This window comes from Balaenoptera physalus (assembly GCF_965194825.1).
Source record: "Balaenoptera physalus genome assembly, chromosome: 15".
Taxonomy (NCBI): domain Eukaryota; kingdom Metazoa; phylum Chordata; class Mammalia; order Artiodactyla; family Balaenopteridae; genus Balaenoptera; species Balaenoptera physalus.
The window spans coordinates 56,827,438-56,851,773 of NC_138894.1; the positions used below are offsets into that span (position 1 = coordinate 56,827,438).

Consider the following 24,336-nt stretch of genomic DNA (forward strand, 5'->3'; position numbering starts at 1 on the left):
TGGCACACGGGTCAGCAGTTGTGGCCCGTGGGCTCCAGAACACAGACTCAGCAGCCGCGGCGCATGGGCTCAGCCGCTCCGCGGCACGCGGGATCCCCCTGGACCAGGGCTCGAACCCGTGTCCCCTGCACTGGCAGGCGGACCCCCCAACCACTGAGCAGCCAGGGAAGCCCGAATTCCTAGCTCTTAATCTGCCTTAGACAGGCTAATGTTCACACTATTTTTCAGACACAGCAGGCATATTCCCTCTGCATATGTCCTTTGCACTACTTCCTCTGACTAGAAAAAATCTTTCCCCAAATATGCATGCGGCAATACTTCTTTCTTTCATGTCTTTGCTCAGTTGATCCTTTTCAATTATATTTTTAAGTTAAAATATATAGTCCCCTCCCTTACATACAACTTTTTGCCTTTGTAAGTCCTTCTTAACCATGCCTAGTTCTGTTTTCTTCCATATAACTTACTGCCTACTACATATTACATTTCTCTTTTTTGTTTTTTTGTCTTATTTCCCCTCTAGAATGTTAGCCCCATGTAGGTAGGTTGTCTTTTCTGTTTTCTGTATTTCTACATTTCTAATATATTCCCAGTGCCCTAAATAAGTTCAAAAAATGCTTGTTAATTAATTAAAACTTTTAAATGTCTGTGCAGTATTCCGTATTGTGAATAAAGCTCTTCTCCCAGCTTCAGTGGCTTTGCCTGAACTGCTGACACCTAGGACTCTTCTGTGAACTGCCTTTGGGGTTCTGATTCTGCTTTGCCCACATGGAAGAAACAGCTGGAAGTACCCTTAGCCAATGCAGATATGGGAATATGAAAGCCCAGTTCTCTGCCTCAGGTCAGGACAAACTTTGAGGCATAATTTATACTGCAGAGTCCCCGTGTCATCAGGCTGACGTGTCCATAGTGGACTTTGTCTAATTCTGCAAATCTTGCTTGGATTCTTCCTATTCCCTATTCTTCTTCCCCTCTTCCCTCCGTAGTTCTTAGGGCACTTTCTTAAAAAGTCACTTACACATGAATTCTTACTTCAGAGGGTGCTTCTGAAGCCTGACCCAAGATAGGCTATCTACTTGGAATATATTTCTAGAATAATTGTTGGGTAAGGTAGAAGTATACATTTTAAAAGTTCTTGACCCAACATTAATTTCTGTTGAAAGCTCAGCCTCAAGTAGAGGAAATAAAAGGAATTATATGATGTCTATTTTACTTGGTTGACAAAAATGTAATGAATGTGCTATCTAATAACTGAATAGTACAGAAACCCAATAGCTTCAAAACTTTCAGAAAAGTAAGATTTCCTGAGTCCACAGAATTTTCCTGTATATGTTTCTCTAATTTCTCATTCAACAACTAATGTTTTAACAATAACATACACACATTTTCTGGGTTTTGTTTATGGGGACCTTTGCATCTTAATTATGGAAATGAAGTATATACATATGGGTATACTTAGGTAAAAGATAAGTTTAACCTTATGATGGTCTCGGTCTAAGAGAGGGGTAAAATCAATATTATTGGGAATGTGGCTCTTGTCCCTTCAAGTATCTGGAGGGGACCCTAGCCAACAGATGAATAGAGAAGAAACATTTATTCTCAGGCTATCATGCAACTTTTTTCTTAATAAGATGCTTACAACATTTTTTATAACTGACTTCTTCACACATACCATCTGAGAATACAGCTGAACAGCTGTTAAATGGAGCAAACAAGAACACCTTAGCTGCATTAGTGAGAATGTTTTATTTTTAAAAAGCGTTGCAGAATTACTCTTGTACTTACTTTCCAAAACCGACTTTACTTACTCTTCACTATGTATTAAGGAAAATTATTTGTCTACAATTAAAGTAAGAAGCCTTTTCTCTTTGTTCATTCTTCAAATATCTCTGTTTGCTCTTCAGAGAGAACCACAGCCTTAAAAGCTCAGAATCCATAAAATATTTCTGTGTAATCTTCTTTGAGTAGAACTGTTCAGTCAATATAATAAGGCAACTGAGAAATATTTAACTAAAACTACCAAAATATTCAGCCATATATTAAAAAATTCTAACTATTAATTCTAACTATCAATTCAACTCATTAAATTTCTAGTGCTTTAAATTAATTTACCCAAAGCTATAATACATTAAGCAAATGTCTAATGGTATTTGCATCTATACCAATTCAACAATGCATGTTTGTTTTTCTTCTCAATCTCTGTCTCTCTTTGTCTCCCTTTTTTTCTCTTGGCTGTTAACTATGTGACCTTGGGCAGGTTACTTAATCTCTTTGTTCCTCAGCTTCCTTAGCTTTACAGTGGGAAAAATTACAGTACAATTGCTGTGAGTACTTTACTCTATTTCAGGACTTATATTGATCAAACTTTCAACTTCAATCTCTAAATTACTTACAATGGGTCAGATTATCTCTACACAGACCTTGGAAGCCAATGGCCAAGAAAGACAAAGACAGAAAGAGAGAGAGCAGCATGTTCACATTTCCTCTGGGAACTCCTAAAAGAATCTTACTTTGAGATCTCTTATAATGTCCCACTCATGCTCAGAGTCTTGAGTGGCTCCCCATTTCCTGTAAGTACAAACTTACAGCCTGATATTTAAGGATTTTATTGTTCTCCACTTATATTTCAGCCCTACTTGCCGTCACTTCCCTGTGCTTCATCCCAATGGACTACTTACCGTATTCTGAATTTTTCCAACTTTACACAGACTTTCTGGAATGTTCTTCTTGAGCCTCTTTGAGTGTTAAAATCATACTCATATTTCAAAATGTATCCTAGATTCTCTCCTCATAGAGGCAGAAAGATTTTTTCCAGCATTTACACACATCCACATTCATTTCCCATCCTCCTTCCCCTGGCAAACACAAATGAATGGGTTATGACCTCTTTATCCGTTGAACTTCATAGCAGCTTTGTGCCTCTATCATGGTGGCTATTTGTGCCTATAACTTGCGGCAAACTGTGACTATATCTTTGCCAATACAGTCATTTATATTCTTGTCTTCTCTATTCAGCTTAAAATTTTTTGAATCAGAAATGATGCTTACTCTGTTTCCTTGGAAATGCCTACCACAGTGCCTTGTTATAAGGAAGACCATAATACATCTTAGGCAGTTAGAATGAAGTGAGCAATTCTTCTCCTCACCGGGCAATTCAGTCTAACACTGCACATCCACCGTTCATCAATAACCTACCAACTCTGTAAACTGAAAACTTAGTCTGAATCCTGCTCCTTCCTCTCTGCTCGTGTACTCAGCACCAAGAGCCTGTCTGCAGTATAAACTGCCAGAAGGGGAGAAAGACTTTGATTACAGCTGTCGCTTTTTCTCTTTGTTGACCTCCATGGGATTTGTTTCTTTTTTGAGGCATTCTCCCAGTAGTCACATACCCAGCTAATGTTTACACTTATAATTATTCATGTCATTAGCAAATTTATTTCACCTCTCATTAGAATACAATAAATGTTATACTAAAATAGAACAACAAAGTCAATAATACATCACATACAATCTACTCAGATCATCTGATAATGAGCAGAGGGGATTTAACTTCAAAGGGAAAAAGACAACTGAAGTTAAGACAATTCTGCCAGGTTATCATGTTGCCTTTAGTAATTTGTTTGAAGAGAATGAGTGCTGGCTCTGCAGTTGATGCTATAGAAAATGAAATGAGAATTAATCAGGGGAGGATGTCACAGTGCTGGAGAAAGAAGAAACCAGGAGGTAATTGACATTTTTTTCAAAGGGGCCTCAGATTAACTATGCCCACAGGGAGTTTGTGGAATTGTAACCAGGACTTAACAGTAGTAGTGACATTTCTTCGAAAAGAAGATTTCATCATCCTTGCTATCTGGAATTCAGGAGTTGTATGCTTCTGGACTCTAAAAACTATGGCCCTTCAAGGAAGAAATAACTCTATTATTTTTTGAGATACTCATTAAGTCTTTCAGCAATGTAAAAAGGTGACTTTATTTATTCATCCGTTCTAGATATATTTAAAGAGAATCTACTGTATGCCTGGCTCTCTTCTAGGGGCTGGGGGACACAACAATAAATAAGATAGATAAACAAAATAGATAAAACTCCTTGCTTGCATGAACTTTCTTCCTAATGATAGGAGACAGAAATACAAACACAAATAAACAATACAAATAAAGTATGCAGTATGTTAGATAATGATGATACTGTGCCGGAATAAAAAAGTAAGGATAGATTTCACAGAGAGTATGACAGTTAAGCAGATACCTGAAGACGGGCTCAGAAGAAACATCATTTTATAACTGGGAGAAAAGAATTTCATGCAGAAGCAGTGTAGAGGATGTGAGGAGTGAGTGTGATTGGTTTTTAAAAGGAAAAACAGAAACCATTCTGACTGGAAAAGGATGAGTAGCGAGCAAGGGTAGTAGAGATGAAGCCAGATCATAGAAGGTCTTGTAGGTCATTGCTGGGACACTGGCCTTCGTCTGACTGGCATGGGAAGTAAAGAAAAATTTGAGTAGACGAGTGACACAATATGATTTATATTTTAACAGAATCACCATCTGTTTTGTTGAAAATAGACAGCAGGAGGGCAAGGGAAGAAACAACAAGACTAGTTAGAAGGTTATTGCAATGATCCAGGCAAGAGAGGCAGAGGCGTGCACCAGCTTTGTAGTAATGGAAGGGGTGAGAAGTGGTTGGAATCAGGATTTGTTGACGGATCTGACAGGCAGATATAAAAAAGAATTCAAGGGTGGTTTCAAATTTTTAGTTTGACAATTAGTAGTGTTGGTAAACAGAGTTTCTATTTACTGGGACAAGGAACACAGACAGACATGAGAGTAAAATAGGTTTGAGGGGAAAGAATTGCCTAAGTTAGGAATGTTTTGGGTTTGTACAGGAGATTGCAGATAGCTCAGCTTCCATAAAGCATGGTGAGTGTGAAAGGAAACAACGGTAAATACGGTTGGACACGTAGCCTGGGACTACGTTGCGTGCAGGCAGTGGAGCCATGTTGGTCCTGGGCAAGGTTCTTGGGAGTCCTTTACAGTTTCCTAAAAGCAGGGCTGATTTTCTTCAATATGAGAGTTCCACAGGTGGCTTATCTCTTCAAACCTCCAAGGTCACACTTCAAACTCCAGCTGGATTATCATGTCCCCTGTTAAAAGACCTCAGGGGGTCTGTCTGCATTGCATTACTGCCCTTTGGGCTATTCTTCCATGAAGCTTGGAGGTGGAAAGGAGGGTGGCTTCCCAGCCTTCTCTTCACTCTTTTTGCTCAGAGCGAAATTTCAGTGTTGATCACTGCCGTGAGACAGCTAAGCGGCAAAACCAAAACAGAACAAAACCCAAATAAAGTCAAAAACAGCTTACAAAAAGCTCTTCTAGGAATACTCTCTGCTCTTTAGTTTTGACTTCCTTCTGAGATAACTGGAAGTGAACTGCTGAGACAGTTCACTTTGTTTACTGTCCCCCAGTCTCCGCATTGACTTGAGATGTTTGGCTATAACTCCTTGATGTACTGCCATTTTTATTAATATTGAAAATACCAATAGTCCAACTTAGTAAACTGTTTTCCCAAGTATCAGGAGTGTGTGACAAGACCTTGAAGCCAGTGCCACATACCACCTGGCTAACTGGAGAAGTCAGGTTTCAGGGTCAGAAGCCCCTCCCAGAGTTAAACCAGCTGCTTAGATAACAGTGGATGGGATTTGGATACAACCTCTTTATTGTTTTAGGCCATAGCACTGTCCAGACTCACAGAGTGTTCCTTTAAATACACTGGCAGCTAGCTGAAGTTTAACCACAAGTGAGTGGAAATTTGTGAGTTTTAAAAACTCATCCAAGTAGGTAGAATAGTGTAAGGCTTGCTGCTTTCAAAAGCAATTAAATGTACCAGAACTTAAAGACAAGGCAATGAAAGGTAACAGTCTTAGAACTGAAGTACCACTATTGTTGGGGGAAAATATTGTTTACTTTTACTTTTCATCCTGAGTCTATCTCTGCTCTTGACTTAATGTGACCTTAGTCCAGGCAATTCACCTCCCTCTGTCTCATCATCTTTTGAGCTAGAATAATAGGATCAATTTTCCTTTTAAGGCATGTTAGGATGAATGGATGCTTATTATAAAGAACACTTAGTTTCTGAAGCACTGCTTACATGAATATGTTCATGAATATTTTTGAAGAAACATTCTGAATTATAAGCATTTGGATTTGGCCTTGGAGGAACCTCTTAGGTTGCCTGCAGTTCAGTAGCTGAATCTGACTTAACCACATCACCTAGGCTTTTTTTGTGTGTTCGTTCACTTTTGTTGTTAAAGCTGTGGCAAATAATCATGTGGTGAATCATCATCAAATAATCATATGGTGAATAACCATGCTCGCTAAAAGAAAGAGTACAGGACCAAATCTTAAGAGAGGATCTAGGTTTCACTCAGTTGCAAACCATTCCTTTTCAAACACCTAGTAATGGAGAGATCCAATGTGTTCTCCCCATTTTTCTCAGTAGAGGAGTCTGCATTTCCTCCCATTATCATCCTATGCCTTTCGTGAAATAATAACAGCTATATGAAATAGCAATAATTATGGTTTAATGAGCACTTACTATGCATCAGTGATGTGATGTATTATATTTAAAAAATAAAATATATATATATATATATATATATATTTTTTACCATTGTAGAGCTGAGGAAATTGAGGCACAAAGAGATTGTGCCTCAATTAATTACTCAACCTCAAAGAGATTGAGTAATCTGCTCAAGGTCACAGAGCTAGTAAATGGCAGAGATAAAAAAAAGTATAGAGAGAGGGAGGAGAGAGGATACAAAATTGTTTAGCACACAGATGTTTAATGAATGCTTGCCCCTTTCTCTCTCTCCTACCCTCATCCCTGTCCACGCACATGTGAATTTATTTAGTAGTTACTAATTATTAATTCATCCATCTATTCATCTATTTATTTTTGGCCAGCATCTTCTGAGATCAACCGTATGACCAGAATTGTGCTCAGCCCATTAGACTTTATTTCGTTGAATCTTCATCACAGTTCTTTAAGAAGAATCCTATATCTGTCTCCATTTTATGGATGGAGAAATAGGCTTGGTGATGTCAAGCACATCTTTCAAGGTCATAAAGCTAGAAAGTTGTGGCATCTCACTGTTATCATTTTGTATTTGTGGAGGACAATTAGTGCTCTTATTTCATTCCCAGAGTACTGTCAAATTTGTTATAATGGACTAAAATCACACAGGTTGCAAATTCCACATGGGACAGAATCATGTCATGCACACCTGTAACATTTCACGTGTGCCTAGGGTAGATCACAGAAAATTCTTACTAATTGAGTGTGCAGAGTAAATATTATCTTCATCACATAATTGAGGACATCAACTTTATAAAATGTTTAAATAATTTCCTTAACATCTAGAAGGTTAATATAATGTACCATTCAAACCATGGCATTTCTAAAAGTGAAAAGTTGGTCCTATTCGTGTGGGGACACTACCCTAACCTGAGACTGTGTGGGTTAACCCAGCTGTACTGTTAACCTATTAACATTACACAACTCATTGGTTGTGTGATGTTAACTGAAGAGTTTTCAGAGCCTAAACATTTTATACAGGAAGAAATAGTGGAAAATGTTATTTCAACACCTTACCATTCCTTTCTCAGTAGTACAAAATCTTTCCCTTTTTCTCCTGGCAGAATCAGGAATGGAGAGTGTTAAGTTCTTCTTAGAAACTTCTCAAATCTTTATAACTTAACATTTAGTTACAACTGATGCAGATATACCAGCCAAATAATTTCCACAGGTTTAAATTAAAGAGTGAATGGAAATCTGCAGCCTGTCCATCAAGCATTCGAAAAATGGATCTTGCCTTTATATAAACCATTTCAATTTCTAAGCCTTCATTTTTATATTCTGTACACACACCCTATACACCATATATATTTGTAGGGAATAAAAATGAGTGTGCAAATTAAGTGGCTACAAATCAAGTAACGATGGAATCATCTGTAAACTTAATACTCATTTTTTCTTTAAAATATAGACGTATTGAAAAATAGGCAAAACAAGGGTCACCCAGCACACAGAGGGTCAGTTTTCACTTCGAAGAAATAAAAAAGCAAGGGATTGTGCAAAAATTTCCCTGAGCATCTGTTATGCCAAAACGATTTTATAGCTTGTAGAAAAGTAATCTAATTGGGGCTTAACAGCAACTAATGACGGGTAAGGGCTGCATTCGATAACAAATGTTCCTGGTATTCTTTATAAACTACTGCAGGCATTAGCTTATTAAGGAATTAGGCCCTGACTAGGTAAGCACTAAAAGCTCAATCACTGTATGATGAAACAGTTATTTTCATGCAGCTGCAGGAAAATCCAGTAAATCTAAAAAATTTGGGAGGCGGTGTGTGGAGGCCAGCACACTGAACATCTGGTGAATTTAAGCTACATAATTTGAGATGAATGGTATCCACTGGAAACCTGAAAAGACTGTAACACTCAGAACGAGGCATCTAGCTGGCGTGAGCAAGAGTAATACCCCTGTTTGTACTTCGTGTTCGATAGCTGAGTTGCATTTAGGGGAAGATTTATAAAGTCCTCCTGTCAGTGCTCAACCAGGTTTTGTGCAAAGAACGCTTCTTAGAGGTGTCATACCACTGAACCTCCAAACACACACACCCCTCCACACGTGTGCTCACACACACATGCACATATACACATGTACACATATGTGCACCTTGCATGTCTTGTTAATGTTTCTTCATTAACAGATCTTGGCAATAATTTCAGAGACAGGAAAATATTTTAATGTGGGAACTTTATTTATGGTCGATTTTAATGTTATCCATGCTTTCCTGTCTTGATATAGTATATAGGTTAGCAATGGGGCAGGCTGATGAGGCTTAATGGTTGTGTAATCGATGCAAAGTCTCCACCTTTTAGATTCTGCTCCTACAAAACAGTGGCATTTTCTTCATGAACTCTGTGAGAAAATGAGCTAAAAATAAGACACCCCTTTTGAAGAACTGGTCAGTGAATGTGATCCAAAAGCACTTGATATTGCACGACTCCACAGGACACGGCCCAATTCAAATGCTTAACACCTGAGGTGAAGCTTGCCTTCTGCATTCAGAAACTGGTCCAGGTGTTTTCATTCTAAGTCTTCAGAAAAATCCTTTACAAAAATCTCATTTGAAAAGAATATTACTACCTACACCACGAAAATACGAAAGTTCCTTTATTCAACAGCTGCATGGGAGACTTACCTTATCCATGACCTTTTTTTCTCAAGCTAAGACTGAAATAGATACAGCCACTAGACTGTAGGATGAAAAAATGAGCTTTCGGGGTTCGTGGTTGGCATTTTGAAATGCTCCATCCCTTAATCCCCAAGCCAACCCCCTCCCCAACAAAAATAACACCACCACCAACAAAAACTCCACCTGTTACGTAAACAACTTGCTTTGTTTCACCAGAAGATGGTCAAATCCGTTGATTTTCATTCACTGAATGTCCAGCATATGCAGGACTGAATCGACAACAGGCAGACTAAGCCAGTGATTAAGGTATAAACAGTTCAGAGAGACCAGAAAAACAACAAGAAATATTTTTGAAAATACTAATATTTTAGATTTCAAAAGAAATTATCACAGGAAATTTCAAACGTGTTTTGATTTTTCTTATATTTATTTTACAGCTTAGTATTTTTTTTAAGTATCAGAGACTTTGTTCCATAAATTTCTCAGGGTTTAGGGGCTCTTAATTTCTTAATATGATCCTCTTACACATCACAGTGAACCCTGTAGGTCCTTCTTTGCAATTATACACAAATATCGAATCTAACACAACTGTCTACTCTAAGCTCTATATCCTCTGCTTCAATCCATTGCCTCATGAGTCTCTGCCTTGCTATTCCGTTATCGCCTGCATCCTTGACTGACCCGATAGACATATCATACTTCCTTCATAGGCTTTATCACACTACATATGCTTAAGTCAATGGGATTTTTCTCTGCAAGGCTCCCCCTTAACATCATATTTAAAAATTCCAAAAGTTATTCCCTATTTAAAAAAATCTAACTGATTGATCAGATAAAGCACAATTTTGCTGTATCCAGTTTGGCCATGAGATGGTCAGCGCTATTTCAAACCCATCCTAATTATGAATAACTAAATAAAGTAAACAGTATAAGTGATAGGTATTATAATATATGCATCAACAGTGTGGTATGGGAGCCCAGGGAAAAGAAGCATCTATCAGTGATGACTCTTGATGTAAGAACAGAAATTGACTCTGGCTTGATTTAGGGGGAAAAATATTGGAAAGAGAGTAAGAGAAGGTGAAGGGGCTGGGAAACTAGGCTTGAAAATTGGCAGGAATCAAGCAAGCAAAGACCATGCTGTGGAACAAAATCCAGTCTGCTGGCCATTGCACTCCTTATGATCAATCTGTGAACTTATTTTTTTTTTTGCATCATTCACTCAAAATTCAAACTGCTGGGAACTGGATCGATTTTAGATCACATACTTGTCCTTGGGCTGTAAGGGGTGGAGACAAGAAGAATTTGGCTTGCTAACTTCAAGTTTTAATAGGAGGAGCCAACAGTGAGAAGTGGACATTGGGAATCCCTCTCACCAAAATACCGTGCACAGTGCTGAATTCCCCAAAGGGAGAGCAAGCTGATAACAGAAAGGGTGGTGGGTTGGATGGTGATCAGCTAAAAAATTAACAAATGTCTGCTTACAGAATCTAAGTCAGGCTTCTTTGTTAGAGAAGTGTGTTCCTAAAGAAGTAGCATTTAAACTGAAAGACAAGTCAGAGTTTGCAAACTGAAGGAAATGAAGAATTTTTTTTTTAATTGAAGTATAGTTGATTTACAATGTATTAGTTTCTGGTGTACAGCAAAGTCATTCAGTTTTTTAAAAGAAAACTATGTATACACATACATACATACATGTACATGTATACGTGTGTGTGTGCATATATATATATATACATATTTTTCAAATTCTTTTCCATTATGGTTTATTACAAGATATTGAATACAGTTCCCTGTGCTATAGAGTTATTGTTTATCTATTTTATATATAGTAGTTTATATCTGCTAATCCCAAACTCCTAATTTATCCCTCCCCATGCCTTTCCCTTTTGGTAACCAGAAGTTTGTTTTCTATGTCTGTGAGTCTGTTTCTATTTTGTAAATAAGTTCATTTGTGTTATATTTTAGATTCCACATAGAAGTGATACCATATGGTATTTGTCTTTCTCTGACTTTCTTCATTAAGTATGATAATCTCTAGGTCCATCCATGTTGCTGCAAATGGCATTATTGGAAATGAAGTATATTTTAAGTGGAAAACATACTATATGTGCAGAGGCATAGAAAGCCCAGCACTTTCAATAATAGGAATATATTTGCTATGACAAGATTTTCTCCTGTATTTTAGCTTATGGAACAGCTGAAGGAGATGAAATTGGAGAAATAAGTTAAATCGCAGAGATAAAATTTTAAATGTATTATTTTGGCAATGTAAAGTCCACAAAGGATTCAAACAAGGGCTTGCCAAGATCAGATTTGTGTTATAGGAAGACTACTTGGGCCTCAGTGAAGAGGATGAATTTTGGTGATTCTCTCAAGTTTAATCTTGTTTCTTTAGGCTGTGGGACAGATGTTAAAAATGACAACTTCATGTCCTTTTTACAGTTTATATTAACTCTCTAAATTCTTTGTTTCACTTACAAACTCACCTTTCTGATGTGCAAACCTTTTGATATTAATATTCAAAAGACCTTCCTTAGTATCAAATATCTTGTTTTGAGTATTACATTTGTTTTCTATTTCTGCTGTATACAGTATCTCACACTTAGTGGTTTAAAACAATACAGATTTATTATATCATTCTGTAGGTTAGAGATCTGACAGGAATCTTACTGCACTAAAATCACAGTATAGGCTGAAGATCTTACTGCGTTCCTTCCTGAGATTCTAGGGGGAAACCAATCGTTCCCTTGCCTTTTCTAGCACATAGAGACTGCCTACATCCTGTAGCTCATGGGCCACTTCTCCATCTTCAAAGCCAGCAACGTCTGGTTGAGTTCTCACAGTGCATCACTCTGACTCTGCTTCTGTCATTGCGTTTCTTCCTCTGACTCTCTTTTCCACTTTTAAGGACCCTTTTGATTACATTGGGTCTATCCGATAATCTTTCTATTTTTGGCATCAGCTAATTTGCAGCTTTAATACCATGTGCAACCTTAATTCCCTATTGCCATGTAAAATAACATATTCATAGGTTCTGGGGCTTAGGATGTGGGTATCTTTGTCAGGCCACAATTAACATTTGCTGAATAGCCTTGCAACCGTAGTCTCAGAGTTGCCATGATACGATCATAGGACTCTGACTCTGCTTTCCCCGTGGTGAAGCATTCAGGTTGTGTTATGTCCATGATGCTGGAGGTAAATTCTTCTACTCCCAGGTCTGTTTCTCTCCTTCTGTATCACGGTTGTTCACAATCCTCACTGCCTAGCTCTCTTGAGGAGGTGCAGAATATGGACATAAAGTCCTTCATAATTACAAATGATCCACTGATTAAAAGAAGCCCTTTTGTAAGCATTCTCATTCAGTTCTGACACCAAAGCTTTGAACTAGCTTTTAATCTCCCTCCTCTTCTGCCATTTTTCAGATGAGACAACAAATGTTCAGAGAAACTAAGGGTGGAGCTAATAAAGTTGGCACTAAAACTCAAGCCCAGGCCTCCTGCCTTCACACTGGCATATCTGCCACATTCCCCACCATAACAGCTTCTCTGTGGGATGTGCCGCTGGGCTCACATATTAACATCGCTTCCGCACAGAATTCCTACGATTCATGAAGCGGTCTCGTTATTTCCTATCCACGGCCACCAAACCCCATCTGAGCTTCTCCCGCCATTGGTAATTCTCTCTTTACAGCCAGAGCGCCCACTGGCCTTGTTCCCCCACCCTCCATCTCATATCAGCTTCTGCAGTTGAGCAGGCTTATTCTGGCTCCAGCTGTGGTCTTTTCTGCTCCAGATGGGAGGGAGGAAGAGAAAGATGAAGGGAGGGGAAGCGGCCCCTCTCAGAGATGCGGAAAGCTTTAGTGCCCTTTTCTCACGGATACCTGCCGTTTTGCTTTTGTTAGAAATCACCAGCAGCCTGGCAATATTAACCCGCAAACTACAGTCACAATCAGATCACACTCTTATTTCCTGGGATTCTGAGAGGCTTCAGAAAGTTATAAATATAACACTTTACAGACTGAACTGGATGCCCAGGGAGCAACCCCCGGCGATTAGCAATAGGACCTTGCGCTGATTAGATACAAATCTTTCAAAGAGTTCAGAGCATGTGCTCTCAGGGGTTTACTGTGTATCCCCTACCCATCCTGAAATTGCTCTGATAGCACAGAAGACATTAGACACAACTAAGTCCTTCTTAATGATCCCACTTGAAAATGATATTTATAAAGTATTTTAAAGGTTTCAGATTCCTTTAACTTACATGATTTTATTCAATTCTCTCAGCATTCTGTGAAGTAGGCAAGGCAATTGCAAGTATCCCTTTTCATAGATGAAGATGTCGAGGCCCATCTTTACAGAGCTAGTGAGTGGCAGAATCACGATTAGAATTCAGGATCCAGGTTCCAATTCAACTCTTATTTCCCTAGGCCATACTGTTCTCATCACTAGCTACTCACTTTCTCTCTTTTATTGCCTTTTCCACCTCATTGGAAGGTGGCTTGGGGCAACTAAAGTGACAACAGATGCCACATCAGAGAGCTGTCTTTTAAAATATAGTTTTCAATGACAACATAGTTGCCTAAAGTATGCTTGCATTAGCCTGGGGCACTGTTCTCAATAAAAATTTTTCCCTTTCCAATTACTGGTGTAATCAAATAAACGTGTATTGTTGGCCAACTGTAACAGCCCTGTGCTAAGTGCTAGAAGAGCCGACAAAAGAGAAAGGGTCAGAGGTAAGGTTACTGTTGTCATGGAACTTACGCTGAGTGGAGAGAAAAAGTGCAATCCATGGAATGTTAAAGAACCATTAATTTTTTTAAGGAAACTCATGCTGAGTATTAAGTGCACAAAGAGCGGAATGAGTAGAAATAGAGTTTGAACTGAGCGTGAAGAAATTAAGTAAGGGGAACGGGGAAGACAGGCTTTGTTTTAGTTTGTTTTGTTATTTGTGTTAAGTTGGGGGACACCCTTAATAAAGATCTAGAAGAGGAAAAAGGTCTGCTAACAGCCATCACGAGGTTCTGGCAGCTTTCTGATTTTTGAGAAGCCTCATCCTTAGATCCATCTTTTTGCCTTTGGAAAGATGATGAGGCCTCAACCTACATCCTTGCAAAACTTTGCCACTGAACTCTTGCCAGCAGTCAGAGTCTGAAAGCCTTCAGTTTCAAATGCGAGTCCAAATGACCACAACCATCTACCAGTGTTTTCCAGAATGCTCACCACACCCGTCCTCATACCCACACATTCTTGAAGGGAAGAAGGCTGTTTTTATATAACACAACGGCCCAGTACTTTCCCAGAGAATATAAACATGTATTTTATTTTTATTTTTTTTAAATTTATTTATTTTTGGCTGAGTTGGGTCTTTGTTGCTGCACGCAGGCTTTCTCTAGTTGTGGTGAGCAGGGGCTACTCTTCGTTGCGGTGCGCGGGCTTCTCATTGCGGTGGCTTCTCTTGTTGCGAAGCATGGGCTCTAGGCGCGCGGGCTTCAGTAGTTGTGGTATGCAGGCTTCAGTAGTTGTGGCTCGTGGGCTCTAGAGCGCAGGCTCAGTAGTTGTGGTGCACGGGCTTAGTTGCTCCATGGCACGTGGGATCTTCCCGGACCAGGGCTCGAACCTGTGTCCCCTGCGTTGACAGACGGATTCTTAACCACTGCGTCACCAGGGCAGTCCCATGTATTTTACATACAAGCTTTGGTATATACATCTCATATAAAAATTCCCAGTGCACTCAAACTATGGTAGAGACTTATAATATGTGTCTACATCTACTTTTCTTCTTCCAGACACGTGGGAAGATTCTCCCTTCTTGAAATTGGATAGTGTTGTTCTGGCCAGTGGGTTATGCAGAAGTAACATGAGCAACATATGTCACTTTTAGATCAGAGCATTTAATTCTGACATAAGAGCCTCACAACTGGCAAAATCCGTCTGAACTCCCAGGATGAGGAGGGCATGGAGCTGAACTCCCTACTTAGGTGTGATTGACAGATACTGTGAATGAGAAATTAACCTTTGTTGCTTAAATCACTAAAAATGTTGGTGTTGATGTATTCTGCAGCATAACCTAGCCAATTCTGAATGCCTTCATTTAAATTTTTTTGAAAGAGTAGGTGGAATAAATTCAGTCTACTTCAACCCGGTGTCTGATTCTCAGCAGTTCCTCTCTATTTTCCTTCAGGTCCTTGACTTCTATGTTCAGCCTACTCATGATGGGTTCGTATTGTTTCCGGGCCCCTATCCAGCTTGGTAGCCATTTTTCTGAAATGTTTCTTGAGAATTATCTTGTCAAAGAATTTGGACCAAGCCCTGGGAAGCCCAGTGGTAAAGCAGAGGATCTAGATACACAGACTTCTGTGTGTTGCCCATCGATGGCACACTGTTCCATGTTTCTATATCAGAGGGTCTGATCTCTCCTTCTGCCTGCTTTTAGGAAGTACTAGGTACCCTCTACCCCAAAATATAAAACCTTGCTTTGTTAGAATACTGCTAGGAGGAAGTTAGCCAAGATACAAATCCATCTTGTCTAAATGGGCCAACGATATGTAGGCTGGAGAATGGTAAACTTTAAACTTTTAATGTTTTTTCTTCCTGCTTCTTCAAGGTGTACTTCCTTTCCCTCTCCCTAAAGTTCTAGCTGCTCCTGCTTGTTAGATACTATCATCTTCATTATTAGAGTATACTTTGTTGCCATAGCAAATTTGTTTTTACTCTCACATTTTATTGCACTTACAGCTGCTACAGGCACAAGAGAAGGAGGCAGGCGGATCGTGATTTTATTTTCTCTCAAGTAGCCAGGCTTCCTCCTGATCTGAGAAACTTTTAACTCCCCCGAAAAGGGTGCAGTCTTACAGCCAGGAATAGCAGAGGTGGTGCGTTGCATGGGAAGACAGGCTGTGGTTCTCTAGCCTGGGACTAGAACAGGGCACAGTGCTTTCCCGGCCCAGGTAGGATTACATCGTTCTTGTATTCACTCTTTCCTTTCACGCTTCAGCATTTATACTAAACGAAAACAAAAAAAGTAAGTAGGCCCTCTATCAGTGATAAAGATCAAAGAGGAAGCAGAAGTTGGAAAGTTTTACCAAAATGCCTTACCTAAGGTCCCTTAGGACAGGGTCTCAAGGTGACCCTGAACCCCCAAATTATAATAATGATGATAGTAATATCTTACATGTGCATAGTACCTTTGATCTTTCAGTGCATTTTTACATGTACCGCCTAATTTTCCTTTTTTTGTTGGTAAATAGTAGCCCTTAATGAAGACTTCTCCATGAACTAGATTTTATACTGATGTCTTAATTCATCCATTTTGTCACTTTTTCAAGAAATACTTTCATATCTCCTACTGAGTTACTATTTGTACTGAAGAGACAGCATCTTAAACTATCTAATCCTGCCACTATTTTACTTTATGTGCATCAATCTTATTCCAGCAGACAGGACCTGCTATTTGAGAATGCGTTCTTAGACAGCTTCTGTGGCTCACATGGGGACCATTCCAGTGTGAGGCACTCTGTAAACTTCACAGGCTGATGGAGATTCAGGGTTTCGTACAGTACTATGACTATGGATTTGACACTTAGAACTTTAATTATCTGTCTGTCACAGGCCAATGACTTTTGCTATTTGTATATTAAAAAGTGCAATTAAAGGTTTCCGTCTCGGCATGATATTAAACATCATCAAACTTTATAAATACTTCTTAAATATTTTTGCAGGAGGAAAAATCTGTGACTTTCAACTGTAATTTTTAAATGTTCAATATGTATAGACAAGCTGCTGTATTTTATATAAATGAATGTATTCATAGAACAAACTTTAAATTTCAGAAAACAACACAGATTGTAGGAGTTTAAATTCCTGTTCATCTTCCAGTAGCAATGAGTAATGTGTCCATTTTAGGAACAGTGGCAAACGACTGAGGAGGAGTGCATTTCTACACTTGCTGGAGATTGCTATTTTGTGGAGAAGCATTTGTGGTCTGGTGACTCAAGACAGGGAGGTAGGTAGCTACCCATTCTATATTCTAAATTCTGCTTTCACTGCTCCATCTGTGCTGGGTTCATGCTGAGACCCTGTCTAGGTAACACTACCCTCTACTGGGTGGAACCAGAACTCCTCAATCCTTTAATCCAGGGCAACGTGTTGTAGAATTTAAACTCTAAGACAGACGTTAGGGATGGTTTTAACAGATGAGGAAACTGACATCCAGAAGGCATTAATGGTCAAGGCTGTGACTCTTGACAGTTTATATCAGAGACCAGTCAGAGAACTGTGCTTTCTTGACTCTTGGATGGCTAATTTTCCCCAAAATTTCAGAGTAGGATGGAGGCTCTGAACAGCACACACACCAAAAAATATAAATGTATTACTTGCAGCTATAGGAGTATCTGTTAAGTAACCAAATGTCTATTGCTGCATGAAGTACCTGTGCTATTTAAATCTGGGTCAGGTGAAATATTCAAGATTTATCATAGACCTTTGCATTATTTGTAAAACCACTCGAATACACTGCTTTTTTTTTTTTTCTTTTTTAAATGTTTCACCATTTGCTGCTTCAGTTAAGAATGTGTCTTCAGATGGAACTTTGTCCTAAGGGCCTATGGGACTTTGTTTGTTAATGGGCACATTTTCAGAGCAGGGTTTCTCCAATCGGAGGACCTTAATTGGTATCCTTACTACTTCTCCTACATTTTCATGCAGCATTATGTGTTCAGCTCGACCTGCATAAAATGGACCAGATGAATAGATGGAGGAGGCAGCCGTCCATGTGGGAAAGGAGGGGTTTTGATAGGCCAAAATACCATGTGATGTCAATTACAGTGACACCGCACCTCTTAGTAATTCAAATGTCGATCAATCTCACCTCCTTAGCACACAGTTAAGAACCTAGAAGTAGGCAATAAAGACAGCAGAAACTGGTGTTGCCTAGACCTTAATCCCATAAGAGTGGCCCCCGTGCCCTCACTTAGTGTCTATATTCTTTTTTAAAAAATTAATTAATTAATTTGGCTGCGTTGGGTCTTCGTTGCTGTGCATGGGCTTTCTCTAGTTGCGGTGAGCAGGGGCTACTCTTTGTTAGGGTGTGCAGGCTTCTCATTGCAGCGGCTTCTCTTGTTGTGGAGCACGGGCTCTAGGCACACGGGCTTCAGTAGTTGTGGCATGCGGGCCCAGTAGTCGTGGCTTGTGGGCTCTAGAGCTCAGGCTCAGTAGTTGTGGCACACAGGCTTAGTTGCTCCGCGGCATGTGGGATCTTCCCGGACCAGGGCTTGAACCCATGTCCCCTGCATTGGCAGGCAGATTCTCAACCACTGCACCACCGGGGAAGTCCTATATTCTCTTATTTCATGTAAATCCTTTAAAATAGGTCCAAAGTACATGAAGACAGCAGATTATGGGGTAGGGGCAGGAGTGGTAGTGGAACAAACTGTTACAGGCACGCATACACATAGGAGTACAAAGTAATAGCTGGTGGCATGACAGAAAGCAGGAGACAAAAGGAATAGATTCAACTAAAAGTATTGTGATCTCAAGATCACTAACAACCCTTTGCAAAGGGACCAAAATTCACACTCACCTCAGGAGAGTCCAAGAGTTAATTTTATAATAGTGACCTAGAATGGTTAAAAAAAAAAAAAAAAAAGGTTAAATAGTGTTCTATTTAATCCCATTTAGAGTAAAAAAAACCAGTTCCACAGTCTCCATTTATTTAGATTTCTATTCAAAAATAGAATGAATAGGAACTTCACTAATTTGTCATAAGCTGTTCAGAAAATTCAACTATCTAGAAGAAACCATAAGATTAAGAGAACTTGATGAATTTTATTGGCTCTTTGGAATTCCTGTATTAAAATATAAAGTTGCTTTATTCAAGTCATTTAACAAAAGTATATCGAATGCCTCGTCTACTCTGTGCCAGGCAATGTTCTAGTCACTAAAGATGGTACGTGTCTCCAAACAGACCTAAATTCTGGTCCTCACTGAGGACAAATGGAGGAAGGCACTCAATAAGCAAAATAAATACATAAATGTATACAGAATATGAGATGTAAACAACTATTTGAGGAAATACAAAACAGAAAATGGGGACACCAAGCACCAGTGAGTCTGAGGAGAAGTTGCAAGTTTAAATAAGCTAGTGAGGAGAGGTTTCCCTGAGAAGTGGTCGGGGGATGAAAACCAAAGAGGGTGAGGAAGCAAGCCACGTACGTGTGCACGGGAAGACTCTGGTTACCTTACACATTGACCCTGATTAACCGTAATTCCTCCATAACCGCAACTGTAAACTCCATGCTCTGACCACTCTCTCTCTTATTTTCAGTTCTTTCCTTCTGCTCCCTGACTCCAGCAGTCCTTGGATCTGACATTGATCCTACCCCCATTTCACTGGCTCTCAGCCTTCTCAAGTCCTTACTTCCCTTTAAATCCCATGGTCAACCATTATTACCACTCCCTAGCACTTCCCTAAATTCTCTTGGCCCCTCCTGCTTCGCTGTACTCATTTAGTAAAACCTCAGCCGTGGGGAAATCCAAATTGTCTTCTACTCTGTGCCTATAACCTATCACTTTAAATTAAAGACTACAAAGCTCAACCAGGCTCTTAATGCTGCCCAGAAATCATACCGCGGAATTCTAGTCCGTTTCCTCCTCCACAATCCCAGATGTATATTCCACTCCCTTTCCTGTTTCATTTTAACTCCAGCTCACTCTCAGTTTTATGACCTTGCTTCCTATTTCACAAAGAAAAAAGAACCCATTAGGAGACAACGTTCACAGGTTCCCACCACCATACCCACCCAGCTAGCGGCATCAGAGCTGCCTTCTGCCCTGTTATGGTAGATGCAGCGTCTGTGCTGCTAAGGCCACCTCCTTTGGGCACCCCATCTAATCCTTTTTTGTCTGTCCAAGGACATTCCAGCAACCTTGTCCTGCATCATCAACACAATTCAGTTCCTCTGTACTGAATCCTTCTCATTAGCTTGCTTACAAACAAGCCTGCTCTGGAGTCTGTGTCTCTTTCCAGCTACCAATTCATTTGTTTGCTTTATTACAGCAAAATTTCTCAAAAGAGTTGCCTATACTTAGTATATCTGATTCCTCTTCCACCCATTCTTTTTTTGAAAAGACTCCAGTCAGGTTTTCCAACTTTCTAGCCTCCCAAAACTACTTTCTCAAGCTCCCTAACAATCTCTAGTATTTTGCTATATCTAGTGATTACTTTTCATCAAGATTGACACACCTGTACCATTTGATTTAGGTTTCATCATCTATTAATGCTTCTTTTTATTGCCTGTCACCTATTAGGTCCTAAAGGGATTTTGATGGCAATGCACTGGAGTCTGGAACCCTGAATCTGTGGGGGCATTATAATAAAAATAAGATTTGTATAGCACTTCACATTATCAAAACAAACAAGCTATAGAGCATCTATTTGAATATTTACAATAATCCCAGGAGAAAGGCATTTTTCAGATGAGAACTATTAATAAGGAAGACGTGACAAAGACAGGATTACACACATTTATATAGCTTCTCAGAGGCAGAAGCAAGCCTGTATTGGACAGTAGATACGGATGGTGGGAGCTGAGTAGAGGTGGGTAGTTCCGCATGCTGAAGAGGGAATCTTGCCAAAGAAAGGAAAGAACATCAAAATAAATAAATAAATAAAGGATGGAAGAGGCTAATTTTGTCCTATTTGTCATTTTATGCCCAAACTATTTTAATGTATGAGACATGCTACTAGAAAAGTTTAAAGTAATAAGGAAGAATCCTTGAAGTTGGTTTTAGGAATAAAATTAAAAGCCATTGGGCTCTACCCTTATGCCTAAGGAGAAATCGGCAACAGTGCTTTAAATTTCAATTTTTGCTCTCCTTGCAAAAAGAGTATTGATTAAAAAAAAAAAAAAAAAGTGTGAGGACTCTTATGGGTTGAATGTTTGTGCTCCCTCCAAATTCACATTTGAAATCCTAATCCCCCATGGGATCTTATTAGAAGGTGGCCCTGTGGGAGGTGATAAGGTCATAAGGGTAGAGACCTCCTATATGGGATGAGTGTCCCCAGAGAGCATTCTCACCCTTTCCACTATGTGAGGATGCAAAGCGAAAACAGCTGTCTGTGACCCAGAAGAGGGCTCTTACTGGAACCCAACCATGCTGGCACTCTGATCGTGGACTTCAAGCCTTCAGAACTGTGAGAAACAAACAAATTTCTTTGTGTATAAGCCACCCAATCCATGGCACTTTGTTACAGCAGCCTGAAATGACCAAGACGAGGACATTACAATTTAGTGCCTTAGTCCAGACTATGATAAAAAAAAAAAATATGACAGAATGAATGGCTTAAACAACAGAAATTTATTTCTCATAGTTCTGGAGGCTGGGGATTCCAAGATAAAGGCCCTGGCATATTCAGTGTCTCTTGAGAGCCTGCTTCCTGGTTCATAGACAGACAGCTGTCTTCTAACTGGCTGGGTCCTCATGTGGTCCAAGGGGAAGGGAACTCTCTGTGATCTCTTTTATAAGGGCACTAATCACATTCATGAGGGGTCCACCCTCATGACCTCACAAAGACCCGCACCTCCAAATACCATCACATTGGGGATTAAGTTTCAACATATGAATCTTGGGAGAACACATTCAGTCTACAGCAGTGCCCAATATTTTTCACCCTGAATCTCTAATATTGCAAGAGAATCTGGAACTCTCTAGAGTTCTTCTCAGAGACTGACCTGAGAAGGTTGCCACCACCAGTCTTTCTAGAGTTGGTCTTAGGACACAAGCGAATCTAGGCAATACGTAAGAGGCTAAAAAAAAAAAAAAAAAAAAAGTTTGTATCATCCATCTCCAGCCCTGTCCATCTGTCTTGCACACGTGCACATGTGCACACACACACACACACACATGTTGATACAGAAGCAACCCACTGCTCTTGTATGGAAACAGTTACAGTTCAAGCTGGTAAAACATTACGCTGAGCACCTTCTACACAGATTAAACCTTTGTCTTTCTTTGCTCTGAAGCTGACAGAGGAGAACACTTAGATGAACTAAATAATAAAGTGATCCCATTCCTGTCATTTACTTCCACATATATAAGGATAAAAAGGCCATCCTCACATGAAATCGTAATGCTGACTACCTTTCTCTGCTCACTTTAAATCCAATCACTTAGAGCAATCCATCAGCATTCAAATACACAGAAGATTGCAGTTTCATAAATTGAGACAACACAATTCAGTGCCTTGACACTGCATTTGCTATCAATTATGGTAGTCATAATCTCAAGTATTAGAGGAGGACTGGCATATTAACCTAAATACTGCTGAAGGGACTGTGCTGCTTTCACAAAGTTATTTTTTAAAATTTTTTAATTTTTAATTTTGTGCACTGTACTTCATTAAGCCTAGACAGAGAATCAGTGATGTGGGTGCTGTACACAGTGGCCTCTGCATCTTGCCCACTATTTTATTTTATTTTTTTAACATCTTTATTGGAGTGTAATTGCTTTACAATGGTGTGTTTGTTAGTTTCTGCTGTATAACAAAGTGAATCAGCTATACATATATCCCCATATTCCCTCCCTCTTACATCTCCCTCCCACCCTCCCTATCCCACCCCTCTAGGTGGTCACAAAGCACCGAGCTGATCTCCCTGTGCTATGCGGCTGCTTCCCACTAGCTATCAGTTTTACATTTGGTAGTGTATATATGTCCATGCCACTCTCTCACTTTGTCCCAGCTTACCCTTCCCCTCCCCGTGTCCTCAAGTCCATTCTCTAGTAGGTCTGCGTCTTTATTCCTGTCTTGCCCCTAGGTTCTTCATGACTTTTTTTTTTTTTTAGATCCCATATATATATGTGTTAGCATACAGTATTTGTTTTTCTCTTTCTGACTTACTTCACTCTGTATGACAGACTCTAGGTCCATCCACCTCACTACAAATAACTCAATTTTGTTTCTTTTTATGGCTGAGTAATATTCCATTGTATATATGTGCCACATCTTCTTTATCCATTCATCTGTCGATGGACACTTAGGTTACTTCTATGTCCTGGCTATTGTAAATAGAGCTGCAATGAACATTGTGGTACATGACTCTTTTTGAATTATGGTTTTCTCAGGGTATATGCCCCGTAGTGGGATTGCTGGGTCATATGGTACTTCTATTTTTAGTTTTTTAAGGAACCTCCATACTGTTCTCCATAGTTTGCCCACTATTTAATTAATTAATTAATTTATTTATTTTTTGGCTGTGTTGGGTCTTCGTTTCTGTGCGAGGGCTTTCTCTAGTTGCGGCAAGCGGGGGCCACTCTTCATCGCGGTGAGCAGGCCTCTCAGTGTTGCGGCCTCTCTTGTTGCGGAGCACAAGCTCCAGACGCGCAGGCTCAGTAGTTGTGGCTCACGGGCCCAGTTGCTCCGCGGCATGTGGGATCTTCCCAGACCAGGGCTCGAACCCGTGTCCCCTGCAATGGCAGGCAGATTCTCAACCACTGCGCCACCAGGGAAGCCCAGCCCACTATTTTAAATCCTACTTTATCAATCCCTTATATGATCTTGATATATTTTAGGTCTGTTTTTGTTTTGTGTTCAAAGACTTATTTAAATAGAGTTGTACCACCTATCATATGTAGCGGTGTGATTGAGAGAGAAAACTCATGGGTGTCTTAAGCAAGTTATTTCTCTAAGCCTAAGTCTCTTCATATATAAAATGATAACAATACTCACCTCAATGGATTATTATGAGAACTAGACAGAATAATACGAGCCATTGAACATTATTCTCTCTTTCCCTCACCTGGGGTTATCTAAGAATTGTCCATGTAAGAATCAAGAATGTGTTTTAGTTATAAACAAATTTTTCCTTATGTTACCCCCCTCCTTTTTTTTTTTAACAGAGATCATTTTAATGGAAAAGGAACTAATAAAAGAAGACAAATCACCTACAGTCCCATCACTCATTATATACCCTTATTCATTCACTCAACAAATATTTATTAAGCATCTATTATGTGCAAGGTATGGTCCTAGATTTCGAAACGAGCACTAAATGAAATAGACAAAAATTCTTGCCCTCAAGAACAGCTTTCAT

General features: G+C 39.5%; 1 protein-coding gene across 1 annotated transcript in view; it reads right to left on the reverse strand.

Annotated features, from left to right (window-relative positions):
• Window positions 1-995: 995 nt before the first annotated feature.
• The window catches only part of LOC309644244 (uncharacterized protein), a 766,088-nt gene continuing 742,747 nt past the window's right edge, over window positions 996-24,336 (reverse strand). Inside the window, exons 7-9 of the mRNA XM_082427907.1 lie at window positions 20,770-20,873; window positions 18,828-18,864; window positions 996-5,293 (exon numbers count right to left, since the gene is read on the reverse strand). Coding sequence (XP_082284033.1) covers window positions 5,254-5,293; window positions 18,828-18,864; window positions 20,770-20,873 — 181 coding nt within the window. The 3' untranslated portion in view covers window positions 996-5,253. The remainder of the gene's footprint in view (window positions 5,294-18,827; window positions 18,865-20,769; window positions 20,874-24,336) is intronic.